Source organism: Schistocerca nitens, chromosome 4 (genome assembly GCF_023898315.1).
Source record: "Schistocerca nitens isolate TAMUIC-IGC-003100 chromosome 4, iqSchNite1.1, whole genome shotgun sequence".
Lineage (NCBI taxonomy): Eukaryota > Metazoa > Arthropoda > Insecta > Orthoptera > Acrididae > Schistocerca > Schistocerca nitens.
Window position 1 is genome coordinate 105,842,432 of NC_064617.1, and position 24,906 is coordinate 105,867,337.

A 24,906-nucleotide genomic window follows, 5' to 3' on the forward strand; every position below is an offset into this window, starting at 1 on the left:
TGTTATTTCTTGGCCGTAATCAGCTCGTGCGCAGCACTCTGAACTACCTACTGGCAAGTTTATGGACTTGTTTCTAGAGCATACCCCGCTGCTGTTGCAGCTCTTGACGCTTTGCAAGCATCTTAACCTCTGAATAACTACTGCAAGCTACGTTCTTTTGAACCTGCTTACAGCGCTCATGCCTAGGTCTTCTATACGTCGCTCCGTCACCAGCTCGACCACTCCACAGAGTCTCAGGATGTATGCTGCCAAAAGATCCCTTCTTTTTGGCAAGTAATGCCATAAATTTCTTTTTTTTTTCTCCCTTGCGATTCAGTACCATGTTTCAGGAACTGTTTATCTTCATATCTGAACTGCTTACCTTCATGGATATGTTCCAAAGAAACACCTTCAGGAAAGAGTCCTTAACATTTCAGCTTATAACAGGCGATCAGAAAGTTTCCGATTTTGCCGGCCGGGGTGGTCGAGCGGTTCTAGGCGCTACAGTCTGGAACCGCTCTACCACTGCGATCGCAGGTTCGACTCCTGCCTCGGGCATGGATGTGTGTGATGGCCTTAGGTTAGTTAGGTTTAAGTAGTTCTAAGTTCTAGGGGACTGATGACCTCAGAAGTTAAGTCCCATAGTGCTCAGAGCCATTTGAATTAGTTTCTGGTTTCCTTTTGAGGGTGTTGGTGCAGCGTATATGCAAAAAAAATGGTTCAAATGGCTCTGAGCACTATGGGACTCAACTGCTGTGGTCATAAGTCCCCTAGAACTTAGAACTACTTAAACCTAACTAACCTAAGGACAGCACACAACACCCAGCCATCACGAGGCAGAGAAAATCCCTGACCCCGCCGGGAATCGAACCCGGGAACCCGGGCGTGGGAAGCGAGAACGCTACCGCACGACCACGAGATGCGGGCAGCGTATATGCAACTCAGCGCACTTCATTGCGGGTGTATCGGTTAGGGGTTAGTGTAACATTTGAACAGAAACTTTTTGATCATCCCTTATATATTAACTGTTTACAGATTTCTTTTGTTTTTTCGCTATTGCCGGTCTCTGTTTTACATGAGCTCTACTTCAGCTGTCGTCAGTTGTTACACTGCTCAAATAGTGAAACTTATTTATTGCTTTCAGTGTTACATTTTCTAATCAAATCCCCTCACCATCACCTGATTTAATTCCAGTACACTCTATTACCCCTGTTTTGCTGCCGTTGATGTTAGCCTTATGACTCTGTAAAGACACTATACCCTCTTTCCTCTTCGTAAAACATAGCGTTCTGCACATTATCTCATTTTGGTAGCGCCTGCAAAGCAGCATGACCTTGCCACCACCTTGCCTATCTTTCGAAACTTATAACACTTCGAACACTACTTTTGCGTTAGTTACACACTTGTACTACAGTTAACGGCGTTCTACGTCTACATACGACTACAAGTACATTCCCTGCAAGCCGCCGTAGAGTGCATGGCGGACTGTACCACGTACCAGTACTTATCATTTCCTTTCCTGTTCCACTCCCAAATAGAGCAAGGGGAAACCGACTATCAAAATGCGTCGGTACGATCCTTAAATTCTCGCATCTTATTTTGTGGTCCTTACGCATAACGTACGTTGGCGGCAGTAGAATCGTTCTCTAAATTTCCTCAATAGTGCGTCGTCTTCCATTCAGGGATTCCCATTCGAGCTCACGAAGTATCTCCGTAATACTTGCATGTTGATCGAACCTACCGGTTATAAATCTAGCAGCATACCTTTGAATTGCTTCGATGTATTCCTTTAATACGACCTGACGATGATCCCAAAGACCCGAACAGTACTCGACAATCGGTCCCACTAGCACTCTATATGCCGTTTCCCTTATGGATGAACTACACTTTCCCAAAATTCTCCCCATATATCGAAGTGGATCATTCACCTTGCGCACTACCAGCCTGGCGTGCTCATTTCTCTTCGCTTTGAACGTTACGCCTGCATATTTAATAGATTTGCCTGTATCAAACAGCACCTTACTGACGCTGTATTCGAACGTTACAGAGTTGTTTTTCGTACACATTCGCAGTAGCGTTTCCACATTTAGAGCAAACTGTTATTCATCACACCTGCTAGTAATTCTGTCACATGCCATTTAGGACAATACTGGGTTGTATTACTTAAAAACTCTTCGAGCCACTCACATTCTGGGAAAATTAACTACACAATCTTAGTTCATCCGAAGCATTTAGTGGGCAGACTAGGGGTCATTGTGAAAGAAAGTTATGCACTTCTTTTTTTACCATCATCTGTCATTCTGATGGATAATGCTTTCGACTAAAGCGCAGTGACAGCATACAATACTACGCCAGGATCAATGATGACCCACCTTTCGAATTATCCTCCTGAAAAACAATTTTATACTTGCTATAAACGATCGCCACATCTTGAAAGGTTGAATCCGTTCAACTAAGAAGAGTTAATGAGTTTATTGTTTCACGAATGTGATTGATGTTTGTCTTAATAGAATGAAACTGACAAACATTAAATAACTTCGTATTCTAACATTACGTTTAAGAATTCTGAAAACAAAACTGAAGTTAGCAGTGATGAAAGGGTGGGAAACGTCTCCTATTTGAATCTCTCTCTTCCCATCTCTCTTTTTCGAAAGTACTGCGTAGTAAGTTGTGTAATCCGCTGGATGGGCTACCTGAATTCCTCGTTTCATCTACCTAACCCTTCGTCATATGTCGACTGCATCCTCGGCCATGCACTACTTCCGTGGTACAGTGACACTTGCCTCGGCTCAACGGGTACGGGTACATTAATAGGAGCTGTCTTCATTACATAAGCTTTTTTGGTATTTAATATTTTTCGGGGAGGAGTCTCTTTCGTTGTCGTAGTTTCTGACATTGACGTGTTTTAAAAGTAACATATAGATATAGGAAATAATGACAAGGTATATAGATAGGAAATAAAGACAAGGTATGGATTAAAAATAAATAAAGATAAGAGTGAAGTAATGGTATTTGGAAGGGAGAAAGGAATCAACGGAAACATTACCTTGAATGGAGAACCCCTCAAAGTGGTAGAAAGTTTCACTTATTTAGGGAGTGAAATATCTAGGGATGGAAGAATAACTAACGAAATTAATAGGAGGTTACAGAAGGGAGGCAATTTCTACCAAACAATAAAACATCTGATTTGGAATAATGAAGTTTCAGAAAGAGCAAAACTCCTTATGTATAAGAATTATTACATCCCTATTGTCACCTGTGGTGGAGAAACATGGACAATGACAGAAAGGGACTGGAGCAGACTGCAAGCAGGGGAAATGAAATTTCTCAGAGCAGTTAAGGGAAAAACAAGAATGGACAGAGTAAGGAATGTAGAGATTAGAAAGGACCTCAAACAAAAAAGTATGAGAGAAGAAATTGAAAGAAAGAGAGTAAGATGGTATGGGCATGTTAAGAGGATGCATGGGCAGAGACTCCCCAAAATTATGGAAGAACTAAAGATGGATGAGAAAAGACCTAGAGGGCGCCCAAGAACACGGTGGAAAATGGGAGTGAGAATGTCTGTTGAAAGGAGAGGTGTGACCTGGCAGCAAGTGGAGGAAGAAAAGTGGTAGGAGGACCGAGCCAAATGGAGAGGACTCGTCAGCACCCAGACCCTGCAGTAGCTGGAGCGGGATTCGGATATAGATAGGTAGATAGATATAGATATATGTCTTAAGCGTGAATCGTGACGTAGGTTTCCTCGGTCTTGATGAGCTTCGACAGGTGGTATTACATCGACGTTAGAAATCTAGGAATTATAAATTTGTATGAAATAGTGGCGTATAAAAGATGGTTGAAAGTTGCTCTTTGGTGGATCTTTTACTTGTTCTGTTACGGAACCTGTTGTTGTGGAAATTCAGGCCTTTCTCAGTTTGTACACACACACACACACACACACACACACACACACACACACACACACACACACACGGGGGTGCGCGCTTGCTTTTGTGTGTGTGTGTGTGTGTGTGTGTGTTTTTGTGTGTGTGCGTGCACCTTTTCAACTACTGAAATTTAACTTCCTTAATTGACTCGTAAGACAGTGATTATCCATTACCTTCTTTTTTTTTTCAGAAAGGGTAGAGATGTTTGTTTTCGTGGAGTTACCTGGTATTCTGCATTACCTCCTCTGAAGATGATGCAGATGCAATTTTGATCCAATTTTCGCTTCAGTAGAAAGGGGCGTGGCGCCCTTAACAACATCAAGAACCATATTCTCCTCACTCTGGCTCAAGCATATGATTTAATGCCGTCCCTGTCGAATGGTCAGTTAAGTCTTAACGTAAATTATATTCTTTCCAAGCAGCTAGAGCTCTTAAATTGCGTGCGCGATTCTATGCTACCTACTTTCATTCACTGGCATATTAACACGAAGCGATGTTCCCTTCTTTCGCGTTCTTCTGTTTTGGTCGTGCCGGTATATGAGTTTCGTAACGAAAAGTAGCAGGTTGGTGGATAAAGTTCCTATCCGCAATTTAGTGTCTTTTGTTGCCATTTCCGCAGCTGCATATGAATTATTCAGCAGACCCACAGCTGGATGAACACAAAAACTCCCGAATAAGTTCCTTTCGCGCCCGGAGTTGTAGATTTCGGCCTCTTTTCCTTGTTAATTACTGAAGAACTTGCGTAATTACAAAGGAGCCGTCCCTTGTACGGCTGCCCCACGATCTTGTCGCCTGACGTAGCCTACTCTACTCACTGGGAGTACACTCCCTCTCTTCGAGCTGCGGTCATACTCCGGACCACAGAAACACTAAAGTTTCATTAAAGGTATTGAACAGCGCCGTTCTCGAGAATAACGGGAGGAATATTCAGTCTCGGCAGCACTTTTCTTTCTTTCGTTCTTTTTTTCTTTCCCTCCAGCCCCGGCGGTTTGCCCCCAGAGAGTTGCAGCATAAATTGGAGTGCGGCACTGCCGCCTGCTAGCGTATTATGTTAATTGCGTTCCGCGGCTCGGAATCCTGCGGCTGACAATAGGCGCGCATCCTCGACTCGCTCCGCTAATTACGAGTGGCCAGGTTTATAAAATTACAAGGAAATTAAAAGAAAATTAGCTTCCCCTGCTCGCGCCCTCGTCTCGCCGCCCGGCGCGGGTTTAATTGCGGAGGCGCTCTCGCGTGGATCAGGTGCAGATTGGTTCAAATGGCTCTGAGCACTATGGGACTCAACATCTTAGGTCATAAGTCCCCTAGAACTTAGAACTACTTAAACCTAACTAACCTAAGGACATCACACACACCCATGCCCGAGGCAGGATTCGAACCTGCGACCGTAGCAGTCCCGCGGTTCCGGACTGCAGCTCCAGAACCGCACGGCCACCGCGGCCGGCGGTGGAGATTGCGCCGAGTATTTCTTGGCAGGCTGGACACAGATTATCTGTACCTTGAACGGTCAGACTTCAACAGGCTCCAGGCGTGGACGCCGGCTATGGGTATATGACTGGTCCTTTTTTTTTTAACCACAAAAAATACCTTTGTGGTACACCCAACGAGGTTCGCTGGTCACTTAGCCATCGTGAGTGGTCGCAAGTTTGTTAGCTTCCGGCCACCCTCGATGTTGCCCGTCTCTGCCACGTGGAGGCGGACCACTTTCGTGAATGAACTACCTATTTACAATTGGGTATTATCACATTTTCACGTACATGCTTTGACATATTTAAATACACACATGGAATTCAATTACAGTTTGTTTTACGAGTAATGCTATAAAGAAATTAAAAGGACTTGAAACAAGTCACTCGGTTAATGTCCTCCCATATGTTCTCATTTCTGATTTCCTGTATGTATGTCGTCTGGCGTTTGTATCTGTAGCTGTGTAGGTGTTGTGTCTTCGACGTGTAACGGGCAGTGAAATACACTACTGGCCATTAAAATTGCTACACCACGAAGATGACGTGCTACAGACGCGAAATTTAACCGACTGGAATAAGATGCTGTGATATGCAAAAATTAGCTTTTCAGATCATCCACACAAGGCTGGCGCCGGTGGCGACACCTACAACGTGCTAACATGAGTAAAGTTTCCAACCGATTTCTCATACACAAACACCAGTTGACCGGCGTTGCCTGCTGAAACGTTGTGATGCCTCGCGTAAGGAGGAGAAATGCGTACCATCACCTTTCCGACTTTGATAAAGGTCGGATTGTAGCCTATCGCGATTGCGGTTTATCGTATTGCGACATTGCTGTTCGCGTTGGTCGAGATTCAATGACTGTTAGCAGAATATGGAATCGGTGGGTTCAGGAGGGTAATACGGAACGCCTTGCTGGATCCCAAGGGCCTCGTATCACGAGCAGTCGAGATGACAGGCATCTTACCTGCATGGCTGTAACGGATCGTACAGCCACGTCTCGATCCCTGAGTCAACAGATGGGGACGTTTGCAAGACAACAACCATCTGCACGATCAGTTCGACGACGTTTGCAGCAGCATAGACTATCAGCTCGGAGACCATGGCTGCGGTTACCTTTGACGCTGCATCACAGACAGGAGCGCCTGCGATGGTGTACTCATCGACGAACCTGGGTGAACGAATGGCAAAACTTCATTTTTACGGATGAATCCAGGTTCTGTTTACAGCATCATGATGGTCGCATCCGTGTTTGGCGACATCGCGGTGAACGCACATTGGAAGCGTGTATTCGTCATCGCCATACTGGCGTATCATCCGGCGTGATGGTATGGGGTGCTACTGGTTACACGTCTCGGTCACCTCTTGTTCACATTGACGGCACTCTGAACAGAGGACGTTACATTTCAGATGTGTTACGACCCGTGGCTCTACCCTTCATTCGATCCCTGCGAAACCCTACATTTCAGCAGGATAATACCGGACCGCATGTTGCACGTCCTGTACGGGCCTTTCTGGATACAGAAAATGTTCGACTGCTGCCCTGGCCAGCACATTCTCCAGATGTCTCACCAATTGAAAACGTCTGGTCAATGGTGGCCGAGCAACTGGCTCGTGGCAATACGCCAGTCACTACTCTTGATGAACTGTGGTATCGTGCTGAAGCTGCATGGGCAGCTGTACCTGTACACGCCATCCAAGCTCTGTTTGACTCAATGCCCAGGCGTATGAAGGCCGTTATTACGGCCAGAGGTGTTGTTCTGGGTACTGATTTCTCAGGATGAATGCACCAAAATTGCGTGAAAATGTAATCACATGTCTGTTCTAGTATAATATATTTGTCCAATGCATACCCGTTTATCATCTTCATTTCTTCTTTGTGAAGCAATTTTAATGCCCAGTAGTGTACTATGTGTTCTGGGGATCCATTTTCGCCACGTACACAGGTGTCACTGTGGCTGAGTCCCACGCGATGTAGATGCGCGGGATATGGGCCATGACCCGTGAGAAGATGAACCATGCCCCGACTTGGGTTAATGTGATTCATCTTCAGACGTTCCCTGATGTCCGGGGAAAATTGGTAGACCCTGCGGCCCTTGTCGTCCGTGTCCCATTCCCTCTGCCATGTGTCCACCCTCCACTCAGTAAGTTGGCGTCTTTCGTTTAGGTTGTGCCCTGTGATCTCTGTCACCTTGTCGTGTCTGCCTTTCTTTAGCCAGTACATGGCTGCCCTCAGTCTGATTGTTAGGTCAGTGGGAAAGATTCCTAGGATCACACAAAACGCTTCCAACGGTTCCGAAGGCCCAAGATAACCTGACCAGGGCGCTTCTTTGCCCCTTCCGTACAGTGTTCCTGTAAGTTACTAGGGGCAGCCTATGGGCCCATGTACTGCCCGCGAAGCAGACCACAGATTCAACGAGCGCACAGTGATAGGTTCTAAGTGTTGACAGTGGTAGTCTGTACTATGCGGCGTTCAGGCTAGCGAGCTTATGCATTATTTTAGTCGCTTTGTCGGTCGTAATTTTTATGTGTCCGTTAAACGTCAGTCTTTCATCTAGGCGTACACCTAGGTACCGTGTTGTGTGTTGTCTGTGTATGTTCTTATTGTTTATTTTAATTGTCGGATGTCTTGCCAGCGAACCTTTAAGTAGAATACAGATTGTTTTGTGCAAAGCCATTTGTAGTTTATTATTGTTGCACCATGTACTGATATCCTTTAGTAGGTGTGATGATTTGAGTTCCAGCTGTGTTCTTGAGTTGCCGTGACTATCACCAAGAAGCCGTCCGCATAGGCTGTCACACCAACTGCTCGATTATCCTCATCAAGTTGGTGGAGGAGGGGTTCAAAGCCAATGTCCCAGAAAACTGGAGCACAGGTTGACCCTTGCGGACAGCCCTTGGTGATTTTCTTAAGAACTTTCTGGTTTCCTGCCCGCCACTACTGTCTTTACAGTAGGGAAAGCTGATGGGATGGTTCTAAATGCGAAAGGATCATTGCTGTTTACGCCAATTTTTGTAATGCCGAAGTCGACTGATTCAGTCCGTCGCCAGTATTACACCAGCATGGAGCAGAGCGGAGACAGCGTGAAGTTCCTGTGATCGTAAGACAAAGTACTGGTGTTGCGATTGCCCGTAGGAGTCCGTTTATGGTCCAGAGTACTGGGATGTTGGTATAGAACCACCATTGGAGTACCTCGAAGGAAACGATTTATTGACACATAGTCAGCACGGATTCAGAAAATATCGTTATTATGAAACACAACTAGCTCCTTATACTCATGAAGTAATAAGTGCTATCGACAGGGGATGTCAAATTGATTTTTAGATGTCCAGAAGGCTTTCGAGAAACACCGTTCCTCACAAGCGTCTTCTTACCAAACTGCGTTCCTACGGAGTATCGCCTCAGTTGTGCGACTGGATTCGTGATTTCCTATCAGAAAAGTCACAGTTTCACCAACTGCGACATAATCGCGTGTACAAACAGTGATCCATTACTGGAAAATACTATTTTATTCCAGTCTCTGATCACAAATGAATTCTTTAGACGATGACCGGTTTCAGTGTGTAATGACCATCTTTAGATCTTTTTTACACCATGTGTTATGGCTGTATCACTTTAGGACATGGTGTAAAAAAGATCTGAAGATGGTCATTACACACTGAAACCGGTCATCGTCTAAAGAATTCATTTGTGCTCATAGACTGGAATTAAAAAGTATTTTAAAGTCACAGTTCGGAGTAATACACGGAAAGTCATCGAGTAAAGCAGAAGTAATATCCGGCGTTCCCCAAGGAAGTGTTATAGGCCCTCTATTGTTCCTGATCTATATTAACGACTTAGGAGACAATCTGAGTAGCCGACAGATTGTTTGCAGATGATGCTGTCATTTACCGTCTTGTAACGTCATCAGATGACCAAAACGACTTGCAAAATGATTTAGATAAGATACCTGTATGGTGCGTAAAGTGGCAATTGACCCTAAATAAGGACAAGTGTAAAATTATTCACATGAGTACTAAAAGAAGTCAGCTAAATTTCGATTACACGATAAGTCAAACAAATCTGAAGGCTATAAATTCAATTACAAATTCGAACGATCACATAGATAATATTGTGATTAGAGCAAACCAAAGACTGCTCTTCATTGGCAGAACAGTCAGAAGGTCAACAGGTCTACTAAAGAGACACCACGCTTGTCCGCCCTATTCTGGAGTACTGCTGTGTGGTGTGGGATCCGCATCGGGTGGGACTGACGGATGACATCGAAAACGTACAAAGAAGGGCAGCTCGCTTTGTATTATCGCGGAACGGGGAGATAGTGTCACAGACATCATAAGTGAATGAATTGGAGTGGCAATCATAGAAATAAAGGCGTTTTTCGTTACGACGGGATATTCTCACGAAATTTCAGTTTTCTCCTCCGATTGCGAAAACATTATGTTGGCACCAACCTACACAGGGAGAAATGATCATCACGATAAAATAAGAGAAATCAGGCTCGCACAGAACATTTAAGTGCTCGTTTTTCCCGCGTGCCTTTCGAGAGTGGAACGGTAGAGAGACAGCTTGAAGGTGGTTCATTGAACCCTCTGCCACGCACTTTATTGTGAATAGCAGAGTAATCACGTAGATGTAGATGTAGACTGAACCAGCTTCAGAGTATAACATACACAGGAGGCTCCATCATCTGCGCAGACGATCTGCTGATTATAGTATCTGCCAACACAAGAGCTAAATTAGAGGAAGATGGTAGGGACGTTCTTGGAAGACTAAGTAACTCGTGCGTTGGGAACAAGCTAACGGTAGCGGCACGCAAAAATGTTTATTATATGTCACTGAAAGGAACATTATCATGATCTAGAGACCCCACAATCAGAATAAGTGACCAACCTGTGGAAAGAAAAGAAGTTTATAGGTACTTTGGTATAAACAAGGATGAAAAGCAAAGCTTTCACGCACGTGTAGAAATCGTCTGCCAGAGATGTATTACAATCCTAAATAAAATAGCAACAGTTGGCGAAAGAAGCTTATAGCTGTCTGTGAGTGCAATGAGAACTATCACAATGCAATCTTACTCGCTATTCTGGGATACGGCTCCAACGTTTGAGCTCATAGTTGTAGGAAGGTGACAGGCTCTGCGGCGAGTACAGAGTAGTGTACACGTGTACACGTGCGTACAGATCCAACGTCTACTGAGGCGCTGCTGGTGATACTGGGCTTGCTTGCTACCCCTGCAAGTAGTCGCGACGAAGAGAGGTGCACAATATTGGCTCAAAAAGCGCGAATACGATAAGGTAAAGGAGATACTGGGCACAAGGGTCAGATATAATACGGAAATAAAGGCATGCATTGATAGAGAATGGCAAGAAATCTGGGACAGGAAACAAGCAGGGAAGGGAACTTACCAGTTCCTAGGTGACATATGAAAGAAATATCCAGAATGTCATGCTTGCTTCCGACGAAGAACTCTACCTGTCGCGACATGGTTAGTATCTCAGGCACTTGTAAATTTGGAGCAAACGACACCCTGGACCACATAGTCTGGCAGTGTCCCATTAGAAGAGATGTTGCAGACCAGGATAGGAACGCCTTTGGTAATACAGCAGTCTATAACAAGAAATGAGGGACTGTGGCACAAGCTGACCCCACTGATAGCCACTTATGAACTGCAAGCCTACAAAACTGAGAGCAGCGAAGAAATGACCATACATTATGACAACGAGACATGCCATGGCAGAACATACACCTACAATATCCTTCCGGAAGCAGCGAGGAGATGAAACTCGGAGAGGACCAGGAAAGATTTTCTGAGACAATGAAAGCCATTAAGTTTTTGTTGTATGACCATCCTTGTAGCTGGAGGTATGGGGAACTACGGCAGTTCGCTATTGTAAGAAAATGCAGTGACGTTTGAAAATGAAATGACAAGTTGATGGTTAGAGAGACAACATCAGAGTTACAGATAGTGTGCGTAGTGCCGGCCGGAGTGGCCGTGCGGTTCTAGGCGCTACAGTCTGGAGCCGGGCGACCGCTATGGTCGCAGGTTCATTTCCTGCCTCGGGCAGGTTTAATTAGTTCTAAGTTCTAGGCGACTGATGCCCTCAGAAGTTAAGTCGCATAGTGCTCAGAGCCATTCTGCACGTTGGGTGGCATAGCGGCACAGCCCCTGTGAATCCTGAGTTGTACCACAGTGCGCCAGTGGATAACTATCCAGACCAATGAGAGAGTCCAGCGTGGTTCTGATACCAAGAACACTAGTGCAGTGTAGCGCTATGTAGTATAGTTGAATAGTAGTGCAGCCCAGAATTATAAAACACAAAATTTGTGGTATAGCAATGCAGCACAGTACAGTAGGCCAGTAGTATACGCCTTCTGGATTCCCTGTGAACGTCCTGGGTGCTTACAATCAAACTCCAGTTCAGGGAAGTCCAGTTTGGGCTGTAATTATGGTAGCGCATTTTGGCCACCAGGTGCAAATCTAGCGCTGTACAGCATGTCGTCGACGCCTCCATTGGTCAGATTGATCAAATTGTGGAAGCAGCGGTTAATAATAAGATCAACATTATGCCTTTCTCACTTGTTTGACCTCCTCTGCCCACGTCTCGTTCCTGATCCATTACATATAGAAAAATTTCTACACGTCTTTCTCGCATTCTACACATCTTTCTTGCATTCACAACGCCAGATTTCCAGCTGGTAGCCAAAGCTGGTACTAATTTTTTTCCTAGCGTAAATCGGTTCCGCTTTAGCACATTAGAATATCTACCAATTTCCGTTACCACACGATAATTAACAGCCCATACTGGACCTCTCTGAATAGCCGTACTTCAGTTATAGTCACCCGGTATGTCTGTGCGCCAGATGGCCGAAGGGTAGCGTGCAGATTTTTTAAAATTACTTTTGAGTAGATTTTTCCGCGTTAAACAGCACAGAAGTTAGTTATAGTAACACATTTAAAAGTTCGCGTCCTTAGCTGAGTGGTCAGCACATCTGACAGCCATACGGCGGGCCTGAGTTCTATTACGAGCGAGGTCGGGGATTTTCTCCGGTCAAGGACTGGGTGTTGTGTTGTCTTCCTCATCACGTCACCATTATCGACAAGTAGGTCGCCCAGTGTGTCGTCCACTGAGAAGACTTCCGGCGAGGAGGCCGAAATTCACTAAGTGGGGACTCCCGGCCGTAAGTGCTATATGATCATTTCATTTCATTTTAAATTATCTTAGAACATTATGTACTATATTCATGTCAGTTCACGTGCAACATTTGCTCTGTTCTTTTGTCTAGATACAGACTGAAAGAAAATGGCAGACAAATAAAAATAAATGTTGTGACCGGAAGGTCTGTGTGTCACCTTTAGGCGTTTCGAGCGATCAGCACACAAGGTTTATTTATTTATTTAATCGTATGGCTAGGGCCCCCCGTCGGATAGACCGTTCGCCTGGCGCCGGTCATACAATTTGACGCCACTTCGGCGACCTGCAGTCGATGAGAATGAGGAGGAGGAGGAGATGAGTGTTTAACGTCCCGTCGACAACGAGGTCATTAGAGACGGAGCGCAAGCTCGTGGGAGGGAAGGATGGGGAAGGAAATCGGCTGTGCCCTTTCAAAGGAACCATCCCGGCATTTGCCTGAAGCGATTTAGGGAAATCACGGAAAACCGAAATCAGGATGGCCGGAGACGGGATTGAACCGTCGTCCTCCCGAATGCGAGTCCAGTGTGCTAACCACTGCGCCACCGCGCTCGGTGATGAGAATGATAGGCTGATGATGAGGACAGCGCAACAACCAGTCCCTGAGCTGCGAAAGTTCTCCGACCCAGCCGGGAATCGAACGCGGGCCTAGTTGATTGACATTCCGTCACGCTGAACATTCAGTTACGGGAGGCGGACCACACACAATGTTAACGATGAAAACAGGTCTTTATATGTCCCGTGGTAGGGCCAGCTGTATTTGACGCGGCTAATGAGGCAATCCTTTTGCAGCTGAGTTGGCGCCCGCACTCCGGCGACCTCGGTAACTTCCTTCCGTCTGTTAGCCCCAGAACGATGCGGCTGATAAGCGAAATTCAGGTTTCGGACTTAAACCTCCGTGAAAGTGCTCAGCCCAGGGACAGGCGACGACGCCGTCTATATATTTAGTAGCATTAAACCTTGGAGAGACGACATAGTCGGACGCTGGAGCGGATATAGCCGCGGCAGGGAAATCCAAACTTACTGCTAGTGCCGGAGTGCAGGATTTTGCGCTCTCAACATAACGCGCCGATCGGCCGCGCCCGCTGGAGGCGCCGCCTGTCTTCGTAAAGTCGCGATAATCCGCCGCGTGGCAGGTGGCGCGCGCGCAGCGTTAGCCCGTCTGTGGTGGCGAGGATGGGTGTGTGGACGGGGTGCACGGACACGCGGTGTATATGAGCGCGCGTGCGCGGCGCCGTGTCCGGGCATTAGCGCGACCCGGGCTGACCTCTGCCCCGCTTCCACCTGGCGCTACTTTCTAAAAGGGAAACCCTGTACCTCTCCCCTCGCCACCCTCCACATCCAGCTTCCGGCTTTACGCGGCGCTGTCCGAGCGGTGCACTGCCGGGAGACTACATCGCGCGCACGCAGAATTCTGGGAAAGAGGAGAGAGAGACGGAAAAAAAGGAGTAAGTTTCCCGCTGACTACACGGTATACGTGACAGTGTTTCCCTTTGCTGCACTGGTAGAATGCTTAGAATCTGATAACAGTCTTCGAAATTCCAAGAAAGAAAATTAGGATTACCGCCCCATCAACAACGAGGTCAAGGGAGACGGAACACAAGAACGAATGGGACAAACGAACGGAAGGATACTGGCTGTGCCCTCTTCAAATGTACCATACCGACATTGGTCTTAAGAGATCTTGGCCACGCGTAATCATTCGGAGATTTGAAAAATGTTCAAATGTGTGTGAAATCTTATGGGACTTAACTGCTAAGGTCATCAGTCCCTAAGCTTACACACTACTTAACCACTACTTAACCTTAATTATCCTAAGGACAAACACACACACACACACCCATGCCCGAGGGAGAACTCGAACCTCCGCCGGGACCAGCCGCACAGTCCATGACTTCAGCGCCCTAGACCGCTCGGCTAATCCCGCGAGGCGGAGATTTGAATCCCACGCCTCATGAATACGAGTCTAATGCAGTAGCCACTTTTAGTCACTCTAAATTACACTTGTAGAGCCACACAGTAGCCAACCTCCTGTCATGAGATACTGGCGGAAGTAAAGCTGTGAGGACGGGGCGTGAGTCGTGCTTGGGTAGCTCAGTTGGTAGAGCACTTGCCCGCGAAAGGCAAAGGTCCCGAGTTCGAGTCTGGGTTTGGCACACAGTTTTAATCTGCCAGGAAGTTTCAATCTCCTGTAATGTCGTCGCATGGACAAATATCCAGTTGATGTTATTACCTAATAGTCCTATTTTAGGGTGTAAATTGGGACCTTGAAGCGATTTCCTGGTAGGGAACGTACGTCGCCTATGTCTTCTTGCACTTGACCTAAGGTGTGTCCAATATGGCCTATTTTGCCGCAGTTGGTTCCATTTCGGTGTCCACTAGCGTATCGTAGATACGTTGCCGGAGTGCGAGGAGGTGGGGGGGGGGGGGGGGGAGCGGTGGTAGAGTGTCCAACGCGACACTTTGTTTTGGGGTACCTAAAGAGATTGCAGTTGGTGGTATTGGAAGCTGTGCTGTCGTACTGCAAAACTCATCTACAGCTTTCAGTGTCTCATTGGTAATCTAATTGTGTTTGCATCACCTGATTTCATACGACTACATTCCATTACCCTTGTTTCGCTTTTGCTGACAGTCATCATATAACTTCCTTTTAAAACCTTGTCCATTTCACTCAAATGGTCTTCCTAATCAAAAAAGTTCAAATGTGTGTGAAATCTAATGGGACTTAACTGCTAAGGTCATCAGTCCCTAAGCTTACACCTCACTTCAGAATCTCATGCGGTATCCAACCACTCTTTTCTACAGTTTGGAGGCTAAAGTTAAACAAAAAAGAAACTAAAAAGTCAACCCTGTCGTTCAGCATTCCTCAACTGTGATGCATGCTAAGAAACAAGTACATAATCATATATTTTTCAACTATTGGCTGCCAACGTTCAGCGCGAAATAAGTGTATCGTTTTCCACAGAAAGAAACGTTAAGTGGTCATGAACCTAGATGAATTTAGAATACCCCGGATTACACCAGCGCCTGGAAAATTTCCGAGATGATGATAGATTTCAGTGCAGTAGGTACGTTGAACTGGAACATCAAACTGCGGTAATTATTGTCTGTTGCAATAATACAAAGTGTCACAGAAAACCATGTCTTATATGTGCCAACTCTCCCGACTTAGGCGGGAGGCTCCCTATTTTCCACATTTTTTCCCGCCTCCCTATTATTCCATTATTTCTCCCGATTTTTCCTAATTATCGTCAATAAGATATTTGTTTTGAAAACCCACCTTTTCAGTTTTTTTTGCAAGTGGTCGGAATTCGTTTGCTTGGTGGTCGACTTTAATTGATATTCGTATAGAAGTTTTTAGAAATCGAGAAGTCGAGCGTGACCTTTGTATCGACAGTTATTTGCCCTCTTTCAGTGTTTCTGCGTGTGCTTTTATAACCATTATATAGCTTTGTGACTTCACAGAGAAAGACTCAAATCACATCAGTTGTCTTAGGTTTACACAAAAATGAGCCGCAGCTTGTTGATCATTCATATTTCGTGATTCTCCTGATTTTTAAACCTGAATCTCCTCAGTTTTTGTTTTTGAAGGTTGGCAGGTATGTTGCCACTACTGGTATAGGGTCTCTGTATTTTGTACTTCCCTTCGCTATGAATAGAGTGGACCAACATCATGAAGTATTACTTCGGAATAACGAGTTCACACAAGCATTACGCGAAAGGTAGTAATTATCTCAGTAATTGGGTTCCTTTTTATGGTTTCGTTTTCGTCTCAAAATATACCGGCTGCGGGGATAGTTGGTGCTAGCAAATAGGATAGCTGACTGTAACAGTGTGCATGGTTCTGTGTAGGAGTGAATGCAATTAAGCGTGCACTCATGTCGAGAAAGAAGCGCGCACCAACACTAATGCAATTTCTTGCGTTTGAGGCAGACTAACGACGACTAGGCACGAGGCGCACAGGTGTAAAATCACCTTCATTCACATTAAAAGATTGTTCGACATTCGTTTATTCCTCCATGAAAAATTGTATTTCTGATTACCATATCGAGGTGCTGGCAAATTAAATGTCGGTGGACAGCTGGTATCTCTCAACGACGTCCTTCACGCACTCAACAAGATCCAGCCCTTTGCGGCGGAGTACCTTCCTGCGAAGTCTCGGCCAGAGCTGAAACTCCCAGCTGCAGAGCCCCTGTGAAAGCGCTTTGAGGCGCTCCGAAGACAGAGCAGTTGGCCAGAAGGTCAAGTCTGCAGCAGGCGCGGTTCTGCGGCCGAAAGGGCGAGATAGCGGTGTGCTGTGTGCGGCGTGCGCAATAACGGGGCGTCACCCGCAGATGGCACCGCCTGCTGAGTAGGCAGCCCGCGGCGCGCGGCCGCGCCCGCCTCCCTGCTCCCTCTGGCGTCGCGCCCGCGAGTTTCTTTCGCTCTCCTTTTCCAGTTTAATAGAAAGCGTACGCCAGATGTATCAACCGGATTAACACCTGCATAACGTACACAATCATATTTCCCAGTTCATTTGCTATACGTTCATCCCATATTCATTGTGGAAGTGCAAATGTCGAGTTTCAGGGATGTGATTAAAACACAGGGAATGGAACAGCTTGTGGCAAAGATCTGGATAATGTGATCACTGTGCTTTTTGACTCTGGATTACTGCAGTACAGATACACTTAAAATCTATGTCCAGACTTTGCCCTCTTAAGTGTGCATACCGTTCCTGAACAGTGTAAGAGGGGAAGCTTCATCTATCTTCGAAAGGGGCCACATTTCTTCGAAAGGGGCGAATATTCATATCGAAATTATTGTACGATAAGCAAGGACAGTTACTGATACCTGTAGTGTCTCGTTGTTGTCTTCAGTTCAAAGTTTGGTTCGATGCAGCTCTCTGTGCTAATACATCTTGTGCAAATCTCTTCGTCTCTGCATACTTCTACACTATATTCAAACCCCCTCCACACACACACACACACACACACACACACATACACACACACACACACACACACACACACACACACACACACACACACACGCTCAGTCTACCCACTCTACACTACGCTACACTCTATTACCAAACTGGCTATTCCTCTCTGCCTCGGATGTGTGTGTTATCAGGCATTCTCGTACTCAAGTTCTGCCATAAATTTCTATTCTCTCCAATCAGATTACTACCTCCTCATTAGTTACATGATCTACCCATCGAATTTTCAATATTCTTCTGTAACACCACATTTCAAAAGCTTCTATTCTTTTCTTACCTGAACTGCTTATCGCCAAAGTTTCACTTTTGTACAAAGCCGCACTCCAGTCAAATGTCTGCAGAAAAGATTTCCTAACATTTAAATTTGTATTAAATGTTAACAAATGTAGATGCTGGGAAATTCCTCATTTCAAGTGATTCTTTTCTTGCTATTATCAATCCACATGTAATACCTTTTCCACCTCAGGCACCACCAGTTGTTTTACTGCCCAAAAGCAAAACTCTCCCACTACTTCCATTTCCTAATCTAATTCCCTAGATAAAATCTGATTTAATTGTACTACATTCCGTTATACTTGTTTTTGTTTTGTCGACATTTATCTTGTAACTTTTTCTCAAGATACTATCCATTCCGTGCTCCATTCATCTCCTCTTGGTAGTTCTTTGCTGTCTCTGACACTATTACAATTTCATCATCAGACGTCAACGTTTTTATTTCTTCTCTGTGAGCTATAATTTCGTTTCCAAATTTTTCGGTTGTTTCTTTTACTGCTTGCTCAATCTCCATGTAGAACTGAATCTTGCACAATATAAATTATGGAATCAGGGCGCTGCTGTGGGAAAATTTCGCCATGTCTCTAGCACGCAGGCGTAATCATTTCATGACCGATTCTCAGTAAGCCCTCATTGGCCTTTCTTTCTCTGAGAAGGCAGATATTTTGATATTTTTAGTTTTCTAAGACTGTTGTTTCTTGCATAACTCGTGTAAGGCACTCCATAGTTGGTTTAGTGCTGTATCACATTGCTCCCGTTGTAATACTCTTTATGTATTAAAAAGATATGGCTTCGGTTCATCCTATCCAATGAAAAAAAAAACACACACACACACTCATGGTCTTTGCCCAAAGCTATCTTATACTGTCGTCGTCCGCAGCTGGTGGTCGTGCGGTAGCGTTCTCGCTTCCCGCGCCCGGGTTCCCGGGTTCGATTCCCGGCGGGGTCAGGGATTTTGTCTGCCTCGTGATGACTGGGTGTTGTGTGATGTCCTTAGGTTAGTTAGGTTTAAGTAGTTCTAAGTTCTAGGGGACTGATGATCATAGATGTTAAGTCCCATAGTGCTCAGAGAAAAAAAAAATGTATACTGTTGTCCTTTCCCTGAATCATCGTGGCACGTAAGCTGAAAACGGTGGCCGGTTGCCTTTTCTGACGCTAAAAGTAGTCGGAAGATTGATCACTGAAAGAAAAAAAACAAACGATGTCAGGTTTCCGACCGCTCCGGAATCTCATTTTTGCCACGTATGTGCTGTAGCGCCACCTGGTGTTAGGTCGTAGTAGAGTGAAGTCTCTTGCTCTCAGGGCGCTAATAACCTCGCCGTTGAGCGCCCTAAATCCATCCACCCACTCGCATCACACACGCACCCCTGCCCCTATGTGGCGCTAAGTTGTGCCCAAGTAAGCGGCAAGTCGGCGGCGCGCAAGGTGCACGGCAGTGCGGCGGGGCTACTAATGCAGTTAGCGCAGCACTAAGAGCCGTAATCGCATCGCAGCGGGCTAACCAGCGGCGGGCCGGCGGACGTCCGCGCCGCCGCCGGAGGACAATCGACTCGGCGGCCGATAAAGGGGCTGCTGGGGCGGCGGGGGCGGCGCGGGTGCAGGGCGGGTGGGGGCGGCTATATTGCTGACGTGCCCCGGCGGAGCCCCGTTATTGCTCACGCGGCCTAAGCCGGCGGCTCAGCGCCGTATTGGCACGCCCTGCCATCGGCAGCCCGGCCGCGGAAAGACGGCGCCGGCGAAAGACCGCGACTGCGGCTTACCTCGCCCTGTCAGCGGCCCTGCGTTTCTAATGGCTCGCAGCCTCTAGCCAACTTCCGGCGCCGTGTCTGTCTGTCTTCCTTTATTTCTCTCCGCTCCTGCCGCGGTTTTCGGCTAGAACGCCGATTGCTTTGGAAACTTTGTTGGAAATGGAATGTGCCAGGGTATTTTCACAACTGTAAAATTACTTCATGCCGTCTTTATCGGAGGCAATACGGGTTTAGCATCTTCACGACAGAAAGAGCTATTTCTCGTAAAGGGAGAAGGATCCAGCGGTGCACGAAGTAGCACTGGGACAGTTCTCCCTGCTATTGGTCATGAAATGTGTACTGTACTGCTCTGGACTAGACCTTTTTCCCATTCATGATTTTCTGGCTCTTACGGCTCCTGCCATATTTCGTACCTCCATCTATCCCCTGCGAATTGCTGTAAAGTGAGGTGGTAGATGGTACCTACCGTATATACCGGGTGATCAAAAAGTCAGTATAAATTTGAAAACTGAGAAAATCACGAAATAATATAGATAGAGAGGTACAAATTGACACACATGCTTGGAATGACATGGGGTTTTATTAGAACCAAAAAAATACAAAAGTTCAAAAATGTCCGACAGATGGCGCTTCATCTGATCAGAATAGCAATAATTAGCATAACGAAGTAAGACAAAGCAAAGATGATGTTCTTTGCAGGAACTGCTTAATATGTCCACCATCATTCGTCAACGATAGCTGTATTCGAGGAATAATGATGTGAACAGCACTGTAAAGCATGTCTGGAGTTATGGTGAGGCACTGGCGTCGGATGTTGTCCTTCAGCATCCCTATAGATGTCGGTCGATCACGATACACTTGCCACTTCAGGTAACCCCAAAGCTAATAAAAAAAATGGTTCAAATGGCTCTGAGCACTATGGGACTTAACATCTTAGGTCATCAGTCCCCTAGAACTTATAACTACTTAAACCTAACTAACCTAAGGACATCACACAACACCCAGCCATCACGAGGCAGAGAAAATCCCCGACCCCGCCGGAAATCGAACCCGGGAACCCGGGCGTGGGAATCGAGAACGCTACCGCACGACCACGAGATGCGGGCAAAGCTAATAATCGCAGGGACTAAGGTCTGGGGACATGGGAGGCCAAGCTCCTTTTATACGCGATTGTCATGAGCAGTCACTGACGTTTTACTGTCCAGAGCCATCTTTCGGACATTTTTTTTCGTTCTAATAAAACCCCATGTCATTCCAAGCATGTGTGTCAATTTTTACCTCTCTATCTACATTATTCCGTGGTTTATTAAGTTTTCAAATTTATAGTGACTTTTTGATCATCCGGTACATCAACCAACCCACCTGACTCGTAAGAGTCATGAGGCATATTTTCTCTGATATTCCAGTAGATATTTCCAGTTACGTTTATGCATTCGATAGGGAGGTGCCAGAATAGCCTGGTTCGATATTTGTTTTATCGCTATGTATTAACAGGGACAGTATTCTAGTAATCCAGCAGTACCCTTATATCCCTGGTCCGCGCTGACTGCTATCGCTAAACATGCAGCGCTACTAAGTCGCTGCTGGATTCCTGTTTAATTTTCCTGTTTTACTGTCACTCTTAATACATATTGATGAAAGAAATATCGCACTGTACTAATTTGGGACCGCTCTATCGGATGAGCACTTAAAATTTCGCGCCACCCAGTGTGGCCGAGCGGTTCTAGACGCTTCAGTCTGGAACCGCGCGACCGCTCCGGTCGCAGGTTCGAATCCTGCATCGGGCATGGATTGTGTGATGTCCTTAGGTTAGTTAGATTTAAGTAGTTCTAAGTTCTAGGGGACATGACCTCAGAAATTAAGTCCCATAGTGCACAGAGTCATAAATTTTCGCCTTAATAATCATTTTGTTTGTAAAGGGAAACAAACCGACGCTTCCGCCCACACTGGACGTCGCATTGAAGACGTGATGACCACTGTTTGTTTGGCTGACTCCAGCTACACAATGCAAAAACAAAATTGTAAATATCTGTTGAAACAACAGAGAAAATGCGCCTGGCGAGTCTTAGGACAGACACCCTATATAATCAGCCAATTCCATTCGATCACTTGCTCATGTAGCCTCTTTGAGTCGACGTCCAACATAGGATACCAGCAGGTTCATCCATTTCTGCCGATTATGAACTTCCCATCGCCAGTTCAATCCGGCTGTCGTTCTTACGTCTCAATCCTATCTGTCTAGTCGTTTTTTGTTAAACTGTGCTCCAGTGTAGTACTTGTTCTATTTTCCGATTTTTCTTCGACTTACATGGTTCAAATGGCTCTGAGCACTATGGGACTCAACTGCTGAGGTCATAAGTCCCCTAGAACTTAGAACTACTTAAACCTAACTAACCCAAGGACAGCACACACATCCACGCCCGAGGCAGGATTCGAACCTGCGACCGTAGCGGTCGCGCGGTTCCAGACTGTAGCGCCAGAACCGCTCGGCCACCAGCGGCCGGCTTTCGACTTACATGACCAGTCTACTGCCATTATGTGACTGACCTTTCTTCTCCGTCTGACACATACTGCTTTTGTCCTGTGTTTCTTTGTATAAATCAACATACGACTTTCTATTCTTCTGGGAGTCGTTATTAGTTTTCTAATAATGAAGTCGTTTAATCTATATGTCTCATTGCCAAGTTATTACTGGCTGTACACATCGGTCAAAAGTTGTCTTCTACAGTTCAGCCGACATCTCAGGCTTCAAAACTGAAGCGTATCTTCCATAATATTGCCAGTCCAAATTAATGTTCTGTTCCATATACCGCCTCTGAAAGTTTTTCGGTATTCTACTTCACGCTGTGCGGTTATGGACCAAAAAATGTCAAGTAAACATGGACTTAAGAGCTAGAAGCACTTTTTCAGAAGAAGAGATTTGCGTGTGTGTGGATCTAAGTAAGAAAAAATGTTATAAGACGTGTTTGTCTTCGCTACTGGGAGGCAAATCTCTTCTGCTGGAAAAGTGCTCATAGCTCTTTGTGTCGTAATTGCCACAGTAGAGTCCTGCACCAGGGGAAGCAAGTCAGAGAATGTTGCTTGGCGGCCGGTATTCTCTTTCTACAACACAACTGCACACGTGTATGAACAGGGTTTTTTATTTACTAGAACAGAAAGCTACTTATCTTTGAGCTAGTCCATGGTTGTGGTACAAGCTCTTCCATAGTAATCCTCGATAGCCTCACTGCTGGTGAAGTACCAGTCCCGCTATAAACACTACGCTCTCGTCGCAACGTACTGACTGACACCGACTAGGATACTGACTGAGACTGCCAGTCTGACTCGGCATGCAACTGCGACTGCGACTCACTGCCTGAAACTGCGACTGACTGGGCCCTCCGGTCGGCGGCGGCGATCTAAATTCCGGCGAACGAATGGGCGTTGCTCACGTGTGGCCTCTCTCCTGATACGCGCTTGATTCTGCAACTGTTATCGATCTTCTTGCAGCCTCTTTGTCGACCGGCGTGCTGGCTACAGCCTACACCAGCACAGCCCTTAAGGTACGCATTTGTCTAATTGTTATCTGCGTGTTTGCTACAGTGCAGATTCATTGGAGACTGCAGAATACTCGTAAAGACGAAGAAAAAGTGCCTCATATGAAACGATCCGTGTATAAACACAACCTGATGGCAAATTCTGTTCCCAAACGATGCCATTGTATGTAGGGGTGTCAACTGGTTAGCAGACTGTGAATAAAGGGAGTGAAACTAGATCGTGATCAGCGTTTGGTGTGGTGACAAGGCTGGAAGCTGACAGTCAACTTTTTTAACGTAATCTAATGCCCAGTAAAATGACAGAAAGATTCTCTACCAAAGTGGACTCTACTTAAGCCTCTGGCCATGTCTGCACATAGAGAACGTCACTGGACATAGCTGACGCAGGTACTATTACCGCGCTCCACCGACGGAAGTAAGTTGATACGCAGCTCCGACTTGTCCATTGGCGGCATACAGCGACATCGATCGCCAGAGGAGATGAACGGTGCAGTGCAGTGTCTGTAATTAGAGAGGTGTTCAGATTCACATCGCCTCTGCCGCAGCTGGCGTGATGGGCCACACCTATCCGACGTGTTTCGTGTCGCGGTGCCTGCGTGACCGCGCCGTTTAAGCAGTGCAGCGCACGTGGCCTGTGCGAAGACTATGCCCCTCACTCCTCTTAACGCAGGCCGTCGGACACGCATTAAAGCCATTGTTTCGTGCGCACTTTTCCAGGGCACCGTCGCTCGAATCGTTTCAGCCTTGCGTGCGAGGGAAAGATTCTGTCACTGCGGTTCCGTATCTTGGTAGGTTCCAGTAGGCAGAGTACGGAGAGGTAGCTAAATGCGGCATGTCCTGAAGTAATACAACTTTAAACAGTCGCTCACGTAAGTAGTTCATAAACCACTCTTCGGCACAATTGGGCGACTTAGCGCCGAGCGTGCCTCCTTAGAATCGTATTCGGGAGAATGAGGTGTTCGCATGTCTGGATATGTGAATTGCGCAGATAAGCATCATATTTACGGATGTAAACCTTTGGAAGGTCATCTGTAACTGCGTACCATAGCAGTTACTACTGAGGACAAATAAGCATCGCTTTTCGTGTTACCCTACGCTGCTGGTATTCCAGAGATGTTATGAAATGTTACGAAACATAAAAAAGGTTTTATAGTACACCGAGTAGTGTCTTCTGTTCCTTGTTACTAGCGAGAGAGTTGTACTGCTAGTGCCGTTTGACGTCACTAACTTAGTTCAAAAATGGCTCTGATCACTATGGGACCTAACTGCTGAGGTCATCAATCCCTACTTAAACCTAACTAACCTAAGGACATCACACACATCCATGCCCGAGGCAGGATTCGAACCTGCGACCGCAGCGGTCACGCGGTTCCAGACTGTAGCGCCTAGAACCGCTCGGCCACCCCCGGCTGGCACTAACTTAGTTGCAAAGGCTCTCATTGATGAGTGTATAATTACATTAACAGATCTCTTGCACAAATCTAAAGTTATCCTTTAGAATTACACGACATAATCTTTGCTACTCAAACATGTGAGAACGTAGTTATTTCCAGTTTCAGAACGCGTATTACTGCCAAGTCTGATGGCCTAGCTATGGGCTAGCCTCTTAGTCCTGTACTATCCGAAATTTTTATGCCCTGTTCCGAACAAGTTTGTGTTCAGTCACTAAGATCTAAAATTAAATACTGGATCGGGTATGTAGATGGTATGCTGTATTTATGAACTGATAGCAATAGATACATAGCCACAACGTTCACAATCGAGATGGGCAGTTCTTCTATAAGAAAATGGTGTACCCTATTGTAG

The 24,906-nt window shown here is 46.0% G+C and overlaps 1 protein-coding gene across 1 annotated transcript in view; it reads left to right on the forward strand.

Annotated features, from left to right (window-relative positions):
* Positions 1 to 24,906, forward strand: part of LOC126252139 (transcriptional regulatory protein AlgP-like) — a 49,616-nt gene that overhangs the window by 12,277 nt on the left and 12,433 nt on the right. The window contains exon 2 of the mRNA XM_049953006.1: positions 19,310 to 19,418. Coding sequence (XP_049808963.1) covers positions 19,310 to 19,418 — 109 coding nt within the window. The remainder of the gene's footprint in view (positions 1 to 19,309; positions 19,419 to 24,906) is intronic.